General features: G+C 43.0%; 1 protein-coding gene across 20 annotated transcripts in view; it reads right to left on the bottom strand.

The window, feature by feature from the left end:
- Positions 1 to 22434, bottom strand: part of LOC139584006 (pleckstrin homology domain-containing family A member 7-like) — a 163739-nt gene that overhangs the window by 38381 nt on the left and 102924 nt on the right. For 19 of the 20 annotated variants that reach the window (XM_071415527.1, XM_071415526.1, XM_071415525.1 and 16 more), the window contains 4 exons: positions 19866 to 19980; positions 11267 to 11371; positions 9790 to 9862; positions 4963 to 5063 (listed from right to left, as the gene is read on the bottom strand). In XM_071415527.1, the coding sequence (XP_071271628.1) occupies positions 4963 to 5063; positions 9790 to 9862; positions 11267 to 11371; positions 19866 to 19980 (394 nt within the window). Of the gene's footprint in view, positions 1 to 400; positions 4940 to 4962; positions 5064 to 9789; positions 9863 to 11266; positions 11372 to 19865; positions 19981 to 22434 lie in introns of those variants that run through there. The other variant, XM_071415546.1, reaches the window with a different exon arrangement.

Below are 22434 nucleotides of genomic sequence, written 5' to 3' on the forward strand. Positions count from 1 at the left end.
AAAGAAACGTTTCATTTGAAACCGATCTGGGACCAGGCTAGAAGGTTTTAAGTGCATTCCGAAATAGACTGCATAAGAGGAGGAACATTTTTTATTCCACTTAAATGAAATCAATCGATCTACCTCCACGAGTGGCATGCTGGATATGAGGCAAAGCAGAGTTGAGCTGACACACATAACCAGAGGCACGAGTGAATGAGATCATACAAGACAGAGAAGACAGATAAAATGGAGGGAAACCACAACCACGTCCAAAAGGCACACCACTCTCAAAACATGCTCCAAACCATAACAAATATACACGGCGCTGTATATATTTTGCCTTTTTCCAACCACACACTGAAGGTAAATGACAAGGCAAAAGCAGTAGCTGTAGTACAAGTGGTCGAGAGGCCAGTACCTATTTATGAGTGGACGGTGCACTTGGGTTTCATTTGGACGACCTCGCACACTCGCAGGGTCCCAGCGAGGCAGCCCACCAATAGGAACAAGAGAGGGAACAGAGTTCAGCGAATAGGGGTGGGGGGGTACCAGCCTTCTAGCTAGATTGGTTGGCTCCACCGTGGAGGGGCGGGCTGGGAAAGTGAGGTTTTAACCATGGGGAAACATCTTTTGGGATGAAGTAGTCAGACGAAAAACAGTACTAACTCACTGTAGTGGTGAATGGTTGCAGCACAAACAAACTAAACAGGTGAAATAAAACACACACACACCACTCTAGAAAGACACTGGAGAGTGGTCCTGACAGGGTAGGGTTACAGGTATCGACGGGGGGGGGGGGGGCAGTCCTCCTAACATTCTCCCAACTCTTCCATGGCAGTAACATAATCTCGGTTTCAGGGAGTAGGAAACACAAGCTAGCCATTCTCAATTGACCCCTGCCTCTCCCTCCGCCTCGCACGCACACGCACACGCATGGCAGTGTGACAGATTGCACAAGAGTGCAGCAGCTCAAATATAACCTGTGTCTCTGATAAGGGCTTAGAGTAGATTACCGAGCCATTCCACAGTCAATCCTAAAATCGCCAGCCAAAATCTCCACTCTGCATTCAATTACATTTGGCCTGCTAGAGTGTAACTGCAAACTGAGTCCTATGAGCCTTTCTCACTGCATCAGTTGAGTCAACAGTAGAGTGAAAAGTGAACAACAAAAAACACCACCAGATGAGGAAGAAACTATAACAGGACAACTGGACAGCAGTGTTTCTAGGGTTGCCAAATTCCAGTAACTTTCCCCCAAATTTCCCAAGTTTTCCAGAAAAGGATTCCTGATTTCCTGCGTATCCCCTACTGATTACGGGCCAACTGGGACTTCTGGGAAAACCTAGGAATTTGGGGGAAAGTTACCAGAACTTTGCAACCTTGCTGGGTAACACCAAGACTGCACCGTTTCGTTTCAGCCCAACACAAGCACACCTTGTTTAACTAATGAAGGGGTTCGGTGATTAGGAATAGAGTAGAATCAGGTGTTCTTGTATTGGGCTAGAAACCATACGCAACCGTAGAACTACTGTTGAGAAACACTGCCTTTTTAGGGTCAGGGTGGTCTGGTTAGGGAGGAAACATTGAATCAACATTGAAATAACATTGAATACATGTCATCAGCCAGAGGGGCGGAGATTGGAGGCATTACAGGGATTTTTCTGCCATTGAAATCCTTGAGCGTTTTTTCTGGCCACCTAAATCCAAACAGTGTAAAAATAAATGCTTTCAGTATAAACTGAAACGACTAAATGAAGATAAAGTATGTATGAAAAAAATGACCTATATATTTTCTTATAATATAACCTTTGAAAACTAACAATAACCAAAATAAAAGCTAGACAGTCAGGGAGAATTGATTTTGTCATTATGTTTGAGCGATAGAACACAGCATTAGCCACAGCAAAAGGCATAGAATAGCAGGAAATCTTCTTTAAAACTGCTACATTTTCTCTCAGCTCCATGGAGAAATTTGTACAATTGCAGGAAATTGGATATTGCAGGAAATTCTCCACACCGGCAAGATTGGGGCCACTGAAAAGTTCACTAAAATCCAGCCGTGCCGACGGGCCGACCCCGGCCACGCCCACCACCTACGCCCCTTTTTGAACCAGGAAAAGAAAACCTACATTACTAGGAGACCGACTGGTTGTATCAGTCACTGACTGGCCTATATTATACGACCAGCCAGGCCTACCGTCTGTCATACAGTCAATAGACTGAAACCTAAACCCCTATTGGCTCTGCATGACAACAGAGGCAAGGCTGTATATGTAGTGCGGAAAGGAAACGTCACGGATCCACACTGGCTTCCTGTGGGAATGAAACCACTAGCAGAGGACATTAGAGAAAGATGTGGGTAATCTAGAACCAACAGATATACAGCTAGCACCACAGTCTCTGTCACTTGTATACAGGGCCTTCGGAAATAATTCACACCACTTTACTTTTTCCACATTTTGTTGTGTTACAGCCTGAATTTAAAATGGATTAAATTTAGATGTTTTTTCAATGGCCTCCACACAATACCCCATAATGTGAAAGGGGAATTATGTTTTTAGAAATGTTTACAAATGAATAAAATATGAAAATCAGAAATGTCTTGAGTCAATAAGTATTCAACCGCTTTGTTATGGCAAGTCTAAATAAGTTCAAGAGTAAAAATGTGCTTAACAAGTCACATAATAAGTTGCATGGACTCACTCTGTGTGCAATAATAGTGTTTAACATGATTTTTGAATGACTACCTCATCTCTGTACCCCACACATACAATTATCAGGTCTCTCAATCGACAAGTGAATTTCAAACACAGATTCAACCACAAAGACCAGGGAGGTTTTCCAATGCCTTGAATATCCCTTTTTTCATGGTGAATTTATTAATTACACTTTAGATGGTTTATCAATACACCCAGTCACTACAAAGATACAGGCGTCCACCCTAACTCAGTTGCTGGAGAGGAAGGAAACCGCTTAGGGACTTCACCATGAGGCCAATAGTGACTTTAAAACAGTTACAGTTTTAAGAATTTAATGGCTGTGATAGGATAAAACTGAGGATGGATAAACAACATTGTAGTTACTCCCAATACTAACCCTAATTGACAGAGTATAAAAAAGGAAGCCTGTGCAGAATAAAAATATTCCAAAACATGCATCCTGTTTGCAACAAGGCACTAAAGTAATATACTGCAAAAAATGTGGCAAAGCAATTCACTTTTTGTTCTGAATACAAACTGTTATGTTTGGGCCAAATCCAATACAACACATTACTGAGTACCACTCTCCATATTTTCAAGCATAGTGGTGGCTGCATCATGTTATGGGTATGCTTGGAATATTTAAGGACTGGGGAGTTTTTCAGGATAAAAAAGAAACTGAATGGAACTAAGCACAGGCAAAATCCTAGAGGAAAACCTGGTTCAGTCTGCTTTCCACCAGACACTGGGAGATTAATTCACCTTTCAGCAGGACAATAACCTAAAACACAAAGTTAAATCTACACTGAATTTGTTTGCCAAGAAGAATACATTTTCCTGAGTGAGCGAGTTACAATTTTGACTAAAATCTACTTGAAAATCTATGGCAAGACCTGAAAATGGTAGTCTGGCAATGATCAACAACCAATGACAGAGCTTCAAGAATTTTGAAACGAATAAACGGCAAATTCTGCACAATCCAGGTGTGGAAAGCTCTTAGAGACCTACCCAGAAAGACTCACATCTGTAATTACTGCCAAAGATGATTCTAACATGGATATACTTTTTTTTCTTATATAGAAATGTTAAAATTTTTCTTCCACTTTGACAGAATATTTTGTGTAGATCATTGACAAATTTAAATTTATATTAACCCTATTTTTTTTAACAACAAACAAGGGGTGTGAATACTTTCGGAAGGCACAGTAGCTCTATGGCATAGGCGGGGAGTCTTAAATGACATAGTGTAGTATTATACCTATAACATGTCTGTAGAGAAAACCTACGGTTGGAGGCATTGTGGAGAAAATACCTTTCTAATAAAAAAACATGGATATATTCATTTAGTAGACAAGCAAATTAGAAAGTTAAAAAGCGACCAATACAGAGAATCCAATTTGATCAACAACCTATACATTAGGTGGTGTCAGAGGAAGGCCCCCCCAAAAAATAGACTGTTCTATCTGCAACCGCACGGCAAGCGGTAGCGGAGAGCCAAGTCTAGGTCCAAAAGGCTCCTCAACAGCTTCTACTCCCAAGTCATAAGACTGCTGAACAATTAATAAAATGGCCACCCGGACTATTTACACTGACCCCCTCCCTCCCTTTGTTATTACACTGCTGCTACTCGCTGTTTATCTATGCATTGTCAGGTATCCCCTGTATATACTGTACCATCATTATTGTTATGTAATTATCTTGTGTTACTTTTTTTATTTGATTTTACTTTAGTTTATTTAGTCAATATTTTCTTAACTCTATTTCTTGAACTGCATTGTTGGTTAAGGGATTGTAAGCTATTCAATACCTGTTGTATTCGGCACATGTAACAAATAAAATTCGATTTGATTTGAAATCCTCAATAGCCAATAGAAAGGGAGGATGGATGCAATTAAACATCTGATTGGCTTATTATCCAGAATATCCTCAATCATTGATTGACAGAATTCTCCCTGTGAGCATAGTGACCTCACGGTGATGCAATGCCTCCAAGCCAGCGGTTGGTCAAATGGAAGTCAATATGAAGCAGAGAACCAAATCATATTCAGTCCATAATCTATCAGTCAACAAGACGCTGGTGAGTAATAAAAGCAATAAAGCTAGTTATATTTTAACAGTAGGCATAAACGTTGCGTCGCTTACAAATATAAAACAGTTAAACAGAGACAACATAAAGCCGTAGAATATTACATTAGTCAAATGAATCAAATGAACCCCCAAAAAAATACACATTAAAAAGACTACACGTAAGACCTGTTGAGAGGCGAACTCGGAGTCTTACCTTGAAGGCGTACTTGCGGCTGATGTGGTCCTCGGGCTCCACGGCTGAGACGACGTAGCTGGGTAGAGGAATACTACCCAGGACTGACTCCTCCCTGCTGTCTGTTAAGGGAGGGGAGGGGGGAAGAAAGAAAGAGAGACAAGACAGGAGAGACAAGACAGGAGAGACAAGACAGGAGAGAGAAAGAGAGATAGAAAATCGAGAGGAAGAAAAGAGAGAAAGAAAAGAGAGCTCAACCACAGTAAAATCACAGTGCATCTGAGAAGAGCGGAACACAACCATGAAGCATCACGGCCCAATAAATGACATGCCACTAAACAGGTCTATAGATGGAGTGCAAACAGTACAGAAATCTACCATAAAAGCAATTAGTACCCTAAAAATTCAAATCTCTCCTGGACAACTTTTTAGCCTCAACATTCTCCTACAGCAATGAAGGTGTACATTTGGAAGTTTGGAAAAAAACTTTATATTTGACAAATTATCCTCCTTGGCTAATATAAAGAAACATAACAGCAAACCAAAAATAATAGAGAATGAAAAATGGTTTGATAATGATTACAAAAATCTAAGAAAGTCATTGAGAAATATATCTAATCAAAAACACAGAGAACCAGACAACAAAAATATACACCTTCAATATGGGGAAACACTGAAGCAATACAAACCCTAAGAACAAAAAAACACCCGCTCATTAGAAATCACCTGGATGGAATTGAGGAATCCATAGAATCAAACCACTTCTGGGAGAACTGGGATAAATTAAATAAATTGGCTATCCAATATGGTGATATGTGAAGAAATCACTTTGCAAACCTCTACAGCAATATAACAAAGACAATACAACAAAGACAAAACAATACAACAATATATACAAGAACAATTACAATTAGGAATCCTATGGATACCTCAATTACAGAACAATAATTAACTGTACACTCTCCAACCCAAAAAGGCCTGTGGTGCGGACGATATTTTAAATGAAATGATCAAATATACAGACTACATATTCAAACTGGCTATACTCTTCAACATTATCCTCACTGTAGGTATTTTCCCCGATATTTGGAACAAAGGATTGATCACACCAATCTATAAAAATGAAGGCAAATTTGATCCAAATAATTAGAGGAATTTGCGTTAACAGCACATTCTCTGCAGTATCATAAATAGCAGACTACTTAATTTCCTTGATGAACACAACGTCCTGAGCAGAAGCCAGATTGGAAAGGCAAAATTTACACATTTTTCGGCACAAAGGTATTTTTTTAATAAACTAATACAAAGTGGTATCGGAGGGAAATCATAGGATGCTATTAAATCAAATGTACACTAAAAACAAACGTGCAGGTCAAATTGGCAACAAGCAAACAGACGTGGAGTGAAACAGGGCTGCTCAATAAGTCCAACGCTATTTAACATCTACATGAATGAATTGGCAAAAAAACAGTAGAAGAATGTGCAGCACCTGGTTTCACCCTACCCGACGCTGAAATCAAGCGTCTGCTGTACGCAGGTGACCTGGTGCTGCTGTCTGCCGCTAAGGAGGGCTTACAGCAGCATCTAGATCATCGGCACAGGTTCTTAACCTAAAAAAATACACAAATATGATGATATTCCAAAATAGGTCCAGAAATCAGGATGACAAATATAAATTCTATTTGGACACAGTTCTATTAGAACACACCAAAAAAATGAGACGTATCTAGGACTAAATATCAGCGACACTGGTAGCTTTCACTGGTAGCATTCACTGGTAGCATTCACTGGTAGCATTCACAGGTAGCATTCACAGGTAGCATTCACAGGTAGCATTCACAGGTAGCATTCACAGGTAGCATTCACAGGTAGCATTCACAGGTAGCATTCACAGGTAGCATTCACAGGTAGCATTCACAGGTAGCATTCACAGGTAGCATTCACAGGTAGCATTCACAGCTGAGAGACAAAGGAAGAAAAGCATTCTATGCTTTAAAATAGAACCAATTGCTCTAAAGGGTCGTGAAGTATGGGGTCCACTCTCGAATTCAGCAAATGGGACAAATCCAATCAAAATACTGCATGCTGAGTTTTGTAAGACTGTATTGCAAGTGCAAAGAAATACAAAAAAAATAACACATGTGAGAGCAGAATTGGGCCAATCCCCCCCCCCCTCCTTATTCGAATAGAAAAAACAGCCATCAAATTTGACAACCATCTAAAAACAAGTGACCCTAAAACATTTAAATCACACAACCCTACAATGTCAAGAGATTAAACCAGAGAAGAGTTCCCTCAGTCAGCTGGTTCTGAGGCTCAGTTCACTAACCCAAACCAACCCCATAGAGTCTCAGGACAGCACTCAAATCTGGCTCAACCAAATGATCAAAGCAAAAAGCAAAATATAAAAATCAAAGAAAGCTTCAATGCTATTTGGCTCTAAACAGACAGTAACATGGTGGCAGACTATCTGACCACTGTGACTAATAGAAGAACTGAGGAAAACACTGACTAGCTACAGACTCCGTGAGAACAGTCTGGCTATAGAGACTGGTCGTCACAGACAAACCTGGCTGCCCAGAGAGGACAGGCTGTGCTCACTCTGCTCCAGGGGAGAGGTAGAGACAGAGCTGCATTTTCTATTCCACTGTGACAAATACTCAGACCGAAGAGAATCTTTCCCAAAATGATCATTCGGTACAAAGAATTTGAAACTATAAAATCTAATCCAATATTTATTGAGTGAAAAGGCAAAATGTGCAGCTTAGGCCACAACCTGAGGAGAAGCCAGTGAAAAGTGCAACGTCAATAATATTTCCCATTTAGTTTTGTTTAGGCTTTCACGCCACGTCATGTTGAGACTGGTCTACTACTTGCTTTAATGTATTGTTATTTTCATTCATATCGTTGTTGTAGCTGCTGTTAATTGAAAACCCATTTCCACAACTGCTACTATTATTGATGCCTTATTGCCGTTTTTTGTTATATGTCTACTTTGACAATGTAAGTCATTTAACTTGCCATGTCAAGAAAGTCTACTGAATTGAGAGAGAGAGATAGACAGAGGAGAAACAGAGATACATAGAGAGAGAGGGGTGGGAGAGAGATGTCACTTACGACCCACTAATCATTTTGGATAGTTAAAAAAAACTCCCCTCCTCCGACACCCATGTGGCAGTACTCTGCCAAACCACTAACCCCCCCCTTACCCAAACTGGCACTACACTGCCACCCAAACTGGCACTACACTGCCACTCCACTAAATCGCTCTCCGCCCATCCAGTTGGCATTGGCCGGGTTCATACCACGGCCGTCCTCTGCCCGGTTTGGCATCAGTGTCATGCCACTGTGTGCCCCTTCTGACACTAGAGCCTGGTCATATCTTAATTAGCTCACACCGCTATAAATAAAAAGGGACAACTCTCATGGGGGGACTGTTTCCACCGCTGCACATTGTGACAGAGTGCTAGAATTTGTGTGTGTGTGTGTGTGTGTGTGTGTGTGTGTGTGTGTGTGTGTGTGTGTGTGTGTGTGTGTGTGTGTGTGTGTGTGTGTGTGTGTGAAAACATGTGGTCGTGTGTGTGGTGGATTGGAATGTTTGGTTGATAAGTGAAGGCGGGGGTGGGGGGGGGGGTTCGGATTAAAGAGTAATTGGTTAAAAATAAATTCAAGGAGCTTTGGAGGAGAAATTCTCCACATGGGGCCTCGTCCTTTTATCTGCCCACACATACACACCTTAACGCAGAGAAATGAACAGATTAATAGAGCGAGAAACAGGGAAAGAGTCGATGGCGGCCGAAAGAGACTTGATGGAGTAAAATGGGAGTAGGATGAAGATGAAGAGAGGGGAGAGAGAGAGAGAAAGATGGAGGAAGAGGGTGAGAGAGCGGGGGAAGGAGTAAAAGTGAAAGAGAGTAAGTGAGCGAGAGGGGGTTAGACAGCAAGAGAGTGACACAGGGAGAGATAGTGAAGGCGAGAGAAAAATGAAGAGCGAGACCTCGGGACACACATCAGATTAACCACTGATTAAACCTCTGGCTCCCTCATCAACTCCAGACATTCTGGTTCCAATCTCTTACATAACGCTCTCCTAACTCTCTCCTAACGTTAAGGCAACATTGAGAATGGTTCAGATGTGGGACAGTGGCTGGGGATCAGGAGAGGCCGTGTCCCAAATGCCACCCTATTCTCGGAGTAGTGCACTACTTCTGTATAGTTCACTACTTTTGACCACAAGTATAGTACTAAGCAGGGCACAGAGTGCCATTTGGGACTCAACCATAGACTACCAGGGGTCTGGAATGATGAGCGCTCGTTGGCGTCGCCAAGATGTGGCAAGAACAAACACGGTGAGATTAAACCAAAGTACAAAGTGTAATGAGTATCCGTGTGGTTTATTTCCAGGCTCGCTCGGCAAACCCTTTCACTCACAAGGCCCAGCCAAGATCCCAGATTGCCGTCTAGTCTCGAGAAAGGCCCTTTTATGAAACTTTGACTATAAATAGCTTCCGTTGTTCTCCAATTTGGCCTCTCTTCTATCTCAGCCAATAGGACATGTTGATCTGATTTGAACACATCATCATCATCCCAGTTTTGCTCTGTACTGGAAGTAGTCCATCTTGAAAACTTTACCGCTGACTTACAAACATAATTTATTTTGGTGGGGGGGGGGGGGGGGGGGGTGTATTAACAGTGGACAAAACAAAACTGTCCTACGCTCACATCTTGGTGCCAGGTCAGCGGCAGAGGAAACAGGCCTATGAAGTCATTAAGCCTACACTTACAGCACGAAAATACCACGTCGCATCTCCCCTACACACACACCCCCACACACAAAAACCATCTCACCTTTATAGTAGAACAGGCAGTAGTCAGCCAGCACAAACCACTTCCTCTTCCAAAGCCTCATTCCAGAGCGGTCCTGCAAAAGAAGGCGAAGGAGAAGTCAGGCCTACACTCCTTTATTGGCCCCGCAATGCCTGCCATCGCTTTTCAAACACACTTGCAGCCAGGGGAATGATGAAAGACGGAAGGGAAAAACACACTTCAAAACAGATCACACACACGCACACACACACACGCACACGCCACACACAGTAATTAAGTGCTGCCTGTTTGAATCTTTTCCCTGGTAGGAAGAGCGTGTTCATGTCCCCATTGTCATGATAGGGAGTTTGTTTTGGAGGAAACTCATTTGGTGTTTGAATAGCGTTCCCTCAGAAGTGAGTGTGTGTGGTGCCAGAGAGAGAGAGAGCGAGAGAGAGAGAGAAAGAGCGAGAGAGAGAGCGAGAGCGAGAGAGAGAGAAAGAGCGTGTCTTTCTGTGTGGGTGTTTGTGTGTTTCCACCGATAATGCGTGTCTGTCAGTTAAAGATATTTGCATTGTGCTTCTCTTTTCTCTTAGAGTTTTATAAAAATGTGACAGTGCTGGATTTTCCCAGTTCCAGCGAGGGCAAAGTCACATCCATCTACCTGGCAGACATAAACTGGGTTCAAAGGTCAACCCTGGAGCTCATTAAGACACTGGGTGTATCCCAAATGGTACACACTACTTCTTATTTGGTGCCCTACCTGTGACCAGCTCAAGTAAAAAGTAGTGCACTATATATGGAATAGGGTGTCATTTGGGACTGTGTACAAAAGAACGTATACAATATGTTCCATACACCCAGCTACCAGTTTATCCAATCATGTTGTCCTACAGACACCTATCTACCAATGAGCTCTATTCTATGAGTCTCTGTGTGTCTCTACTAACCAATCGACAGTATCCTGTAGATTCCGCAGCCCTTTGTGTCAACCGATGAGCTTTGTAATCAGAGTTCCTGTCGACCAATCAACTGACAGCCTGCACACCCATGTCTATCATCTCCATTGGCTTGCTTGTCCCACTATCAGCCAATCAGTATTGTCCTACAGATACCTATCAACCAATGAGCTCTATCCTGTTTTTGAAAAGCAACCCAATTCATGTCCATGTGATGTGTCCATGACCTCTGTTGCCATGGCAGCCTATGCAAGTACTTCCCAAACCTCTCCTTAGGGGTTGGGAAACCCTGATAGACAGTGTGTGTGTGTGTGTGTGTGTGTGTGTGTGTGTGTGTGTGTGTGTGTGTGTGTGTGTGTGTGTGTGTGTGTGTGTGTGTACGTTCGCGCGTTTCAAGTTTCATTAGCCGTATGTGCCTTCGAGCGTGTTGGTATGCATACGTGTGAGTGTGTGTGTGCGCATTTCAAGTTTCATTAGTCGTATTAGGTGTGTGCGCCTTTGTACGTGTAGGTACGCATACGTGTGTGCGTGTATGTGTTGTGTGTGCATGTGTTGCTTACCTGTTTGTAGAGCCATCCTCTCACCACCACGGGGACATCGGGGTTCCTCTTGATGGACTGCTCTCGCTTCCCAAAACTGTGCACCCTCCCACTGGACCTGGAGCCCTATAGGACACACACATCCAGCATACTGGTTAGTTATTTCAACTTTGACCTCACCAGCCCTTACAATTTAGCTTCTACTGTTCTATCCTCAATTTCAAAATCATACTTGAAAAGGGGACACAGATCGATTGATTTCATTGACTAGACAACTAAAAAGGTGCACGCGGCCATGCCAGTACACGACGGTCTCTTGTAGGAGAGTTGGAATACGTAGCATGATACAAAAGAAGAAATGCTGTTTGCTCGTAAAGTTTTTTAAGTTTCACGTCACACATTTTACATTATGTTCTGATTGGTTGACCCAATGCAATCAAATGAAGTTAGATTTTTAAGCAAGCGAAAAATTTGTGAATATTTGGGAGAATAGTTTACCATAAGCCAAACTCTCACCCACATAAATAACGAGTGAAGAAAAAAAATTACTCCCATGAGTTTTATAGTAATACACCTCGGGAGGAACCATTTAGGGGGTGCTGGGGTGGGTGAGCCCATTGCTCTTCCTACTAACCAGGAGGTGAGAGTTCAACTAGGTCTGACATGGCCGTTAGGGCCCATTAGCTGCTGGTAATGGTCTACAGCGGTAGTGATCATGAGCATATAGTTACAGCTGATGAGGTTATAGAGGTAGCCTATAAACGATCAAAATAAAGAGAGTCGCACACTCCACGTGTAATCTCCCAGCAACTTCATTGGTATTTAGGGTCAGACACTGACTTTCTTTATTTTGATAGTTTATAGTTTATTCGCCGTTAGTCAGCACCTCCACACAAACTATTTTCTGGGTGTGCGCCAGCTCATGTTATTTTTATGTTATAGAGGTAACCGTCAACAGGACAGCTTGTGGAGGCTGAATGATGCCCTCTGGGTTGTGTGTGTCTGTGTGATCCCCTCCGTTGGTGAAGATCGATTCGTCGGCCATTAGTGAGACACAGCTGCTGGGTAAGGGCCATGAATCAACCACGCATGCGCCGCACACACACAAATGCAAGGTTGACGCTACCAACATACAGACACAATACATTCATGGAAACACGCAGACACGTATGCACACACATCACATACACACACACACACACACATCACACTCTAGGGCTGTCCCTGACTAAAAAAATAATAATCTTGGTCGACAGAGTCATCCTATTCTTTCGACCAATCGACGGGTTGAAATGTTTAAATACGTATTTTTCCATATATAGACAGACACACGCTTGATTGAAATTCCAGGTGACTACCTCGTGAAGCTGGTTGAGAGAATGCCAAGAGTGTGCAACGCTGTCATCAAGGCAAAGGGTGGCTACTTTGAAGAATCTCAAATACAAAAAGCGATTGATTTGTTTAACACTTTTTTGGTTACTACATGATTCCATATGTGTTATTTCACAGTTGTGATGTCTTCACTATTATTCTACAATGTAGTAAATAGTCAAAATAAAGAAAAACCCTTGAATGAGTCGGTGTCCAAACTTTTGACTGGTAGTGTATGTGGATGATTTATAGAGCCAGGCACATTTAATGGTTAGGCGATTGAAAATAGACCTAATTTCCTCTCTCCTCAATTTTCTTAGACAATTAGGCTAAGGCAAGGGCTGTTTCCTTGTCTCTGCTGCCTTCGCTGCATTGCTCTCAACCCCAACACGCTGGTTAACTTTGCTATTATGCACATAGTAACATAGGGAAAGGCCCCATATTCTAGGGCGCACTGAAGATTGTTTCAGAACCACGGACAGCAACCGTATCCAACGCGGGGGAAATCGCATTTGTTATAAAGTAATATTAGATCTATTAGTGTTGTACCATTATTTTTGGGGATAAAATATCCATTTACAATTTCAGTATCACGTCTTAGAATGATGGACTGTGCCATCCCCTTGGCCTCCGCAATGGATTAGTCCACTGACACAGGTGCGAATCAGACAGCTGTCTTGTGCGCCATGAAAAAAAAACTAAAATAGTGACCGCTCGACTAAAGAGATCTCGGTCGACCAAATAGGGTCAGCCCTATCACACGCACCAGCCACAAGTCATACATACAGTACATACAAACACAGACAGACGGACAGCAATTCACATGCTTAAAGTTCCTCAAATGCATTCACACACACACACACCGACGCATTAATGGAATGTGCCACATTCAAATATAGTCTGGGTCCATCTGTTGATGGGGTGGACGTGATTTACCTCCGTGGAGCTGTGTATGCATGCATCCCTATGACCTGAATTATAACCTACTACTCAGTACTGTAATGAACCACTGAAGAAAAGGGAGCGAAGCGTATCATTTATGCAGCATGGACCGCGGTACGACATGTGGGGGGGGGGGGGGCGTCGTTGACCGACACCTCTGACGTCAGTGCTCGACGTCATGTGGTCGCTCTCCGTCCCCTCGCTAAACTGCAACACTCGTCATTCCAGTACCTTAATTGCAGCGTTAAACGAGCCTATCAACATCACAAATCACCTAGCAAAGCCCCACTCAACTCCCCTGGCATGTCAGTGATATGACGTGAGGCAAGCCGTGTGTGTGTATAGAGTACACTACAGGCCGTGACGTATCCTGTACCTTACACACACCACCTCCCTCACACACACCATCTCCCATACACACCACCTCCCACACACACACACACACACACACACCACCTCCCACACACACACACACACACACACACACACACACACAGACTCCCATCATTTCTATCCCAAACCTGAGCAGGGTGTTACGGCTGAGGGGTTTAACTGGCGGGATGTGACGGCTACAAGTGCTTTAGCGGCGTTGTCGGAAGCTCGGGGGCGCTGGCGCTACAGCTGGTGGGAAGAAGAAAATAAAAAAAGGTGTCTAATTACACGATTATAAGAACCACTGCTGACCAAGCGTGGAAGGTAGACACTAAAACGGCAGCAGAGCTGTCAAAACAGATTCCCTTGTCTACGTAGTGTAATATAGTCTATTTTAAGGCCGGGTAAACTCGTGGAAATATGGGAGTGATATTAGTGCCAACAGAAATGTAATTTGTTGGCACTTACTGTATATCACACCATACACTAGTGTCTCTAATGTAAGATTCCGTTTTTGTCAGTGAAAGGCTATAGACAGCGCATTCGGAAAGTATTCAGACTCCTTCATTTCTTCCACCTTTTGTTATGTTACAGACTTGTTCTAAAATGTATATTTAAAAAATCCCCCTCAATCTACACACAATACCCCATAACGACAAAGCAAAAACGGGGTTAGAATTTTTAAAATACATTTATGGGGGGAAAAAATGACAAAAAAAACTTTACTCAGTACTTTGTTGAAGCACCATTGGCAGGAATTACAGCCTCTAGTTTTCTTATGTATGACGCTACAAGCTTGGCACACCTGTATTTGGGGAGTTTCTCCCATTCTTATCTGCAGATCCTCTCAAGCTCTTTCAGGTTGGATGGGAAGCGTCGCTACACAGATATTTTCAGATCTCTCCAGAAGAAGTTGGATCGGGTTCAAGTCCGGGCTCTGCCTGGGCCACTCAAGGACATTCAGAGACTTGTCCCGAAGCCACTCTTGCGTGTTCTTGGCTGTGCGCTTAGGGTCCTTGTCCTGTTGGAAGGTGAACCTTTGTCCCAGTGAGGTCCTGAGCGCTCTGCAGCAGGTTTTCATCAAGGATCTCTCTGTACTGCTCTGTTCATCTTTCCCTCGATCCTGACTAGTCGCCCAGTCCCTGCCGCTGAAAAACATCCCCACAGTATGATGCTGCCACCACCATGCTTCACTGTAGGGTTGGCGCCAGGTTCTCTCCAGACATGATGCTTGGCATTCAGGCCAAATAGTTCAATCTTGGTTTCATCAGACCAGAGAATCTTGTTTCTCATGGTCTGCGAGTCCTTCAGGTGCCTTTTGGTAAACTCCAAGTGGGCTGTCATGTGCCTTTTACTGAGGAGTGGCTTCCATCTGGCCACTCTACCATAAAGGCCTGATTGGTGGAGTGCTGCAGAGACGGTTGTCCTTCTGGAAGGTTTTCCCATCTCCACAGAGGAACTCTAAAGCTCTGTCAGAGTGACCATTGGGTTTTTGGTCACCTCCTTGACCAAGGCCCTTCTCCCTCGATTGCTCAGTTTGGCCAGGTGGCAAGCTCTAGGAAGAGTCTTGGTGGTTCCAAACTTCTTCCATTTAAGAATGATGGAGGCCACTTGGGGACAGACAATGCTGCAGAAATGTTTTGGTACCCTTCTCCAGATCTGTGCCTCGACACAGTCCTGTCTCGGAGCTCTACGGACATATCCTTCAACCTCATGGCTTGGTTTTTGCTCTGACATGCACCGTCAACTGTGGGACCTTATATAGACAGGTGTGTGCCTTTCCAAATCATGTCCAATCAATTGAATTGACCACAGGTGGACCCCAGTCAAGTTGTAGAAACATCTCAAGGATGATCAATGGAAACAGGATGCACCTGAGCTCAATTTCGAGTCTCATAGCAAAGGGTCTGAATACTTATGTAAATAAGGTATTTCTGTTTTAATACATTTGCAAAAATGTCTGAAAACCTGTTTTGCTACGTCATTATGGGGTATTGTGAGTAGATTAATGAGATTTTTTTTATATATAAAAAAAAAAACATTTTAGAATAAGGCTGTAACGTAACAAAATGCGGGGGAAAGGAAGGGGTCTGAATACTTTTCCCCAAATGCACCGTACACGCTACATACTATTTACAGTCTGTTTCAGTATGTATTTGTCTGCAATTTACTATGTGGTGACAGTACCGTCACACTGCCTTGAAGAGTTTGAAGAGAAGACATCTCTTTGACAAAGACTTGGGAACCATCTCTTTGACAACAGCATATGGGAACCGTCTGGCACAGACACATTGGTGCTTATTTTCAGGAATGCGAGCGACGAAACAAAAGTGTAATGAATACCTGTTCTGGCGCACTGATTTGTTGTTGTTGTTGTTGTCTTAATGTCGTAACAGAGAGGAAAAGCATGACTCATGCTTCTGGAAACTGATGCAGCGGTTTAGTGCTGATGTTCATCAGTAAAGCAAAAGATATTGCTTGATCCCTTATGGAGGGAGGGGGTGGGATCACCTGGGTTGCATCCCAAATGGCACCCTATCCTCTATGCAGTGCACTACTTTTGTACTGCACTATAAAGGGAATAGGGTTACGGTGGCGAAAAGCTGTGGTCTCTCATCATGGTAACTGATGAGCCCCAGTGTGATGGATGCCCGATCCTCTCCCGGTGTGCCACATTCAATCATAGTCTGGGTCCACCTGTTGATGGGGTGGACATGATTTACCTCTGTTTAGTGGTGTGTGTGTGTGTGTGCCTAAGAAAGAGAAGCAGTGTGTGTGTGTGTGTGTGTGTGTGTGTGTGTGCTCTCCCATCCTCTGCCAAAGAGAGGGAGATATGGAGCAAAAGAGAGAGAGCGAGACAGAGCGAGAGAAAGGAATGAGAGAGAGCTCATTTCATGCTAATGCTACAGTAGCCTGTTCTCTTGGCTTTACGCAAAAGCCTTAAAGGAATATGGGGAAGGAATGCCACTAAGACCAGTCTTCAAAGTGAAAGTCAGGTAGTGAATCGCCTTTCAAGTTATAAATGGGGCGGGGGGGTGAGGATCAGGTGTATCCCACCTGCGGCATGAAATGGGCTTGACTGTTCTGCCGGGGTCACAGTAGAGCCTGGAGAGAAGGCCCCGAGCTTGTTATGTTGAGCCACACACAACTTGTCATTCGTCATACACCTGACACACAAACAAGCACACATTTTACACTTGACACACACAAAACGCACAAACGCACACACACTCTTGCCCTGTCACATTCACCCTCAACCTGCACAATTCCATAAACACACAGTCCACGTCTAATTCCGTAAGAGCCACACGTCTAACTTTCCCCCTCTGAGGTCTGCGACATTAATTAATCCAGCCTCCTACGGGCAGACAGAAGCCCCCCTCCTCTCCACTGTCTGGTGGCTTTTAATGGAGGCTTGGTCAAAGGTGTGTGAGAGCAGCCCCCCTAGCCATTCATCATCACCTAATGCCAGTCGTTAATTACTTTTCCCTATATATAGTCCCCGACCGATAAATCGGTTGACCAATACTGTCGGCAGATATTAGCCATTCCCAGAAATATTTGGATCGGTCTTTATTCCACAGATAAAGAGCCGATATTATATACAGTGTCGGTCAAAAGTTTGGACACACCTACTCATTCAAGGGTTTTTCTGTATTTGGACTATTTTCTACATTTGTAGAATAATAGCAAAGACATCAAAACTATGAAATAACACACATGGAATCTTGTAATAACCAAAAAAGTGTTAAACAAATCAAAATATATTTGAGATTCTTCAAAGTAGCCACCCTTTACCTTGACAGCTTTGCACACTCTTGGCATTATCTCAACCAGCTTCATGTGGTAGTCACCTGGAATGCATTTCAATTAACAGGTGTGCCTTGCTAAAAATTAATGTGTGGAAATTCTTTCCTTCTTAATGTGTTTGAGCCAATCAGTTGTGTTGTGACAAGGTAGGGGTGGTATACAGAAGATATTCCTATTTGGTAAAAGACCAAGTCCATATTATGGCAAGAACAGCTCAAATAAGCAAAGAGAAAAAATCAGTCCATCATTACTTTAAGACATGAAGTTCAGTCAATAGGGAAAATTTCAAGAACTTTGAAAGTTTCTTCAAGTGAGGTCGCAAAAACCATCAAACGCTATGATGAAACTGACTCTCATGAGAACCGCCACAAGAAAGGAAGACCCAGAGTTTCCTCTGCTGCAAAGGATACGTTCATTCGAGTTACCAGCCTCAGAAATTGCAGCCCAAATAAATGCTTCACAGAGTTAAAGTAACAGACACATCAACATCAACTGTTCAGAGGAGACTGCGTGAATCAGGCCTTCATGGTCGAATTGCTGCAAAGAAACTACTACTAAAAGACACCAATAAGAAGAAGACTTGCCAAGAAACACGAGCAATGGACATTAGACTGGTGGAAATCTGTCCAATGGGTCTGATGATTCCAAATTTTAGATTTTTGGTTCCAACCGCCGTGTCTTTGTGAGACGCAGAGTAGGTGAACGGATGATCTCCGCATGTGTGATTCCTACCGTGAAGCATGGAGGAGGTGGTGTGCTGGTGACACTGTCTGTGATTTATTTAGAATTGAAGGCAAAATTAACCAGCATGGCTACCACAGCATTCTGCAGCGATATGCCACCCCATCTGGTTTGCGCATCTCCAGGCTGTGTAAGGGCTATTAGACCAAGAAGGGGAGTGATGGACTGCTGCATCAGATGACCTGGCCTCCACAAATCACCCAACCACAACCGAATTGAGATGGTTTGGGATGAGTTGGACCGCAGAGTGAAGGAAAAGCAGCCAACAAGTGCTCAGCATATGTGGGAACTCCTTGAGGACGGTTGGAAAAACATTCCAGGTGAAGCTGGTTGAGAGAATGCCAAGCGTGTTCAAATCTGTCAAAGCAAAGGGTGGCGACTTTGAAGAATCTAAAATATATTTTGATATCTTTAACACTTTTTTTACTACATGATTCCATATGTGTTATTTCTTAGTTGTGATGTCTTAATTATTCTACAATGTAGAAAATGGTAAAAAAAAAAAAAAGAAGAAGATAAACACTGGATTGAGTAGGTGTGTCCAAACTTTTGACTGGTACAGTACATAGAATAAACAAATACGTATGCTCATTTGCAGTCATAAAAAAAAAAAGAAAAAAAGAAAGTTGAATGGTTTCCTGAAGAGGGCGCTCTACGAGCTGCTGGTTGAACATTATTCAGCCCTAGGTCACAATGTGAGAGAGAGTAGGCATTGTGGTTTGATGGTGAGTAGCTTGCCACAGCCAGCTAATTTTTATCCACTGCCATACAGTAGATAAACAACTTTTTAGGTACAACTTAAAGATGTGTATGTTGTACCTAAAAAGGTAAACTAAACTAGTTTTACTGCCATAGTTATAGAGGATATACAGTTGAAGTCGCAAGTTTACATACACCTTAGCCAAATACATTTGAACTCAATGTTTTTCACAATTCCTGACATTTAATCCTAGTAAAAACTATCTGTCTTAGGTCAGTTAAGATCACCACGTTATTTTAAGAGACTCCGTTCTTTACTGTGCGGCGCCAGTCAAGTTCAAATAGACTAAACCATCCATCGTCTGTCACGTCACGATGTCGTCACCATCAACAACGGCAGTCAATCATCGTCGATAGACAAGGCTATCGTAATATATACGGGATAGACATGGTATACATCGTCCAGCGAAATGCTTATTTACGCGTTCCTTCTTGGCAATGCTACAATAAGAAATAATTAAAGACAAGTAAATGGCTCAGTAGAATACATTTTTTAGCATAGGTATAATACAGGAAGGCCAGGACAGAAACTAAAACAGAAACGCTCCGTATCGTTCGTGCTTCAAAAAGATTGGGAGAGAATAAGGATTGGGAGAGAATAAATCAATAAGGTTTTGGGACTGACCTTTGACCCCGAGGTGGTGTCCACGGTGGAGGTGGTGACGGCAGTGGAAGCCTCGCTGATGGTGCTGGAGGGCCGCAGGTCGGCTTGCTGGGGGTTTGACATGCGGCCGCCGGGCCTGGTGAGAAACAGAGACAGCAGCACAGGGTCACACAGAGCAGACATGACCGGGTGTGTGTGTGTGTCTATTAAGACACCTTGAGAGAGACATACTGGCGAGAGAGACAAACTGTGTGTGTGTGTGTGTGTGTGTGTGTGTGTGTGTGTGTGTGTGTGTGTGTGTGTGTGTGTGTGTGTGTGTGTGTGTGTGTGTGTGTGTGTGTGTGCACAGAGTGTCATTGAGACACCCGGTAGAGGATGCGACTCCACACACACACACGACTCCGTTGACTGAGCACACACCCTGGAGGCCAAGGACAGAATGGTGTTCTGTGGAGATGAGCCCTTTTGTCTGCACTTTCACCAGAACAGCTCTCTTTCAAGCCTCAGGGCCCATGTTCCTAACAAGTGCTGATATCTAGGATCAGTTTCGCCTTTTAGGCCATAATGAATAAGATTACATGGACAGGAGGGGACCTGATCTGAGACGCTTTATGAACACAGGCCCAGGTTAGCAATCCTTGCACTCAATATCAATAAATATATGGGCATGCCGAATAATGTATCATTATTACTAAAAGTCAGAGCACAGGTTGACTTCATCAGAAAGGAATCAATCTAAAAGGTTCTTCATTGTCCTCTCTGACGGGGGTCCTCTACCCTTAAACCTAATTTACACCTTCCGCTTCGTCCGCTAGGTTCGCTGAAACAAAAAGATGCAATATCGAGCGTCCGCTCCAATCTGCACATGTCCCCACGGACTCCGAAATCTCTGCATCCACAGGACACTTTTCACGGGAGGTGTGCAAATGCGGACCCCTGTGTGGACAGGAGTGGCAGTTCAATTGAAGTCGAATGTATAAATTGCCGCTCCCAACACAAAGGTTACCCACGGGGCAGTGCAATTCATCAAACTCCGCAAATCTAGTTCACGCTATGATTTAATATTTTTCCAGTATTTTACAAAGGTTCCATGCTGAGAATAAATCACTTTTCTCCCGGGTAACCTGGTATTTCCCGACAAAACCAGAAGTGTCATTCAAAAGCATTACAAAGCAAATAAATATGTCTGGATTTTATTAGAGCTTTGATCAGCATGAAAATTCAAACCTGATACTACCTGAGCCTAATGAGCCGTATATTAAATACATTTTATGAGCCCTACATTAATGAAATTGAATGGGCCCAAGCCCAAAAAAGCCATTATCCAATACATAGTGCATTCGGAAAGTATTCAGACCCCTTCACATTTTCCACATTTTGTTACCTTATTCTAATATTGTTTTTTTATTTTTTATTCAGCAATCTGCACACAATACCCCATAATAACAAAGTGAAAACAGGTTAGTAGCCATTTTTGCTACTGTATACAGTTGAAGCCTGAAGTTTACATACACTTAGGTTGGAGTCATTAAAACTCGTTTTTCAACCACTCCACAAATGTCTTGTTAACCATCTATAGTTTTGGCAAGTCAGTTAGGACATCTACTTTGTGCATGACACAAGTCATTTTTCCAACAATTGTTTACAGATTATTTCACTGTATCACAATTCCAGTGGGTCAGAAGTTTCTACAACTGTATTGGAGTCCACCTGTGGTAAACTCAAATGATTGGACATGATTTGGAAAGGCACACACCTGTCTATATAAGGTCCCACAGTTGAAAGTGCATGTCAGAGCAAAAACCAAGCCATGAGGTCGAAGGAATTGTCCGTAGAGCCCTGAGACAGGATTGTGTCGAGGCACAGATCTGGAGAAGTGTACTAAAAAATGTGTGCAGCATTGAAGGTCCCCAAGAACACAGTGGCCTCCATCATTCTTAAATGGAAGAAGTTTGGAACCACCAAGACTCTACCCAGAGCTGGCAGCCCTGCCTAACTGAGCAAGGGCCTTGGTCAGGGAGGTGACCAAGAACCTGATTGATAGAGCTCCAACATTTTTCTCCCTCTTTCTCCCTCTCTTGCCCACGCTGTACTGTGAGATTTACATTGTATGAATAGGAAATGAGCTCCAAGTGATTCCAGTGTTGGCCGACCATGTCTGTGTCCAGCCATTGTTAATGTGATTTGTCGCTCTGTCCATTCCAGAGCGCAGTAGTAGCTGTCGGATGTTCGAGGGCAGGAATGAGGGTGCACTGCTGTGGATTTGTGTGCGTGCGTGTGTGTGTGTGCATGCTCCAAGGATTAATAGGTAATTTGGCTAGATCTCTATAGTGGAGCGTTTCAGAGCACAGCACACACACCGTTTCTCAATAAAGGAACTAAATCACAAGGATTTCCAGATATGTGACGGACCGGCTCGATCTTATGTAGCAAAATTTGAAATTATGTTTTTTATTTTTTTATTTTTTTTACATTGGATAAAAGTAGACTCAGAGCTAGAAAATGGTATATCATAATTATGCTTTGAACGTTGATAAACTTGTAACCTCACATTTGCGGAAATGTCCTTTGCATGTTTTGGTACCAACTG

This window comes from Salvelinus alpinus, chromosome 9 (assembly GCF_045679555.1).
Source record: "Salvelinus alpinus chromosome 9, SLU_Salpinus.1, whole genome shotgun sequence".
NCBI lineage: Eukaryota > Metazoa > Chordata > Actinopteri > Salmoniformes > Salmonidae > Salvelinus > Salvelinus alpinus.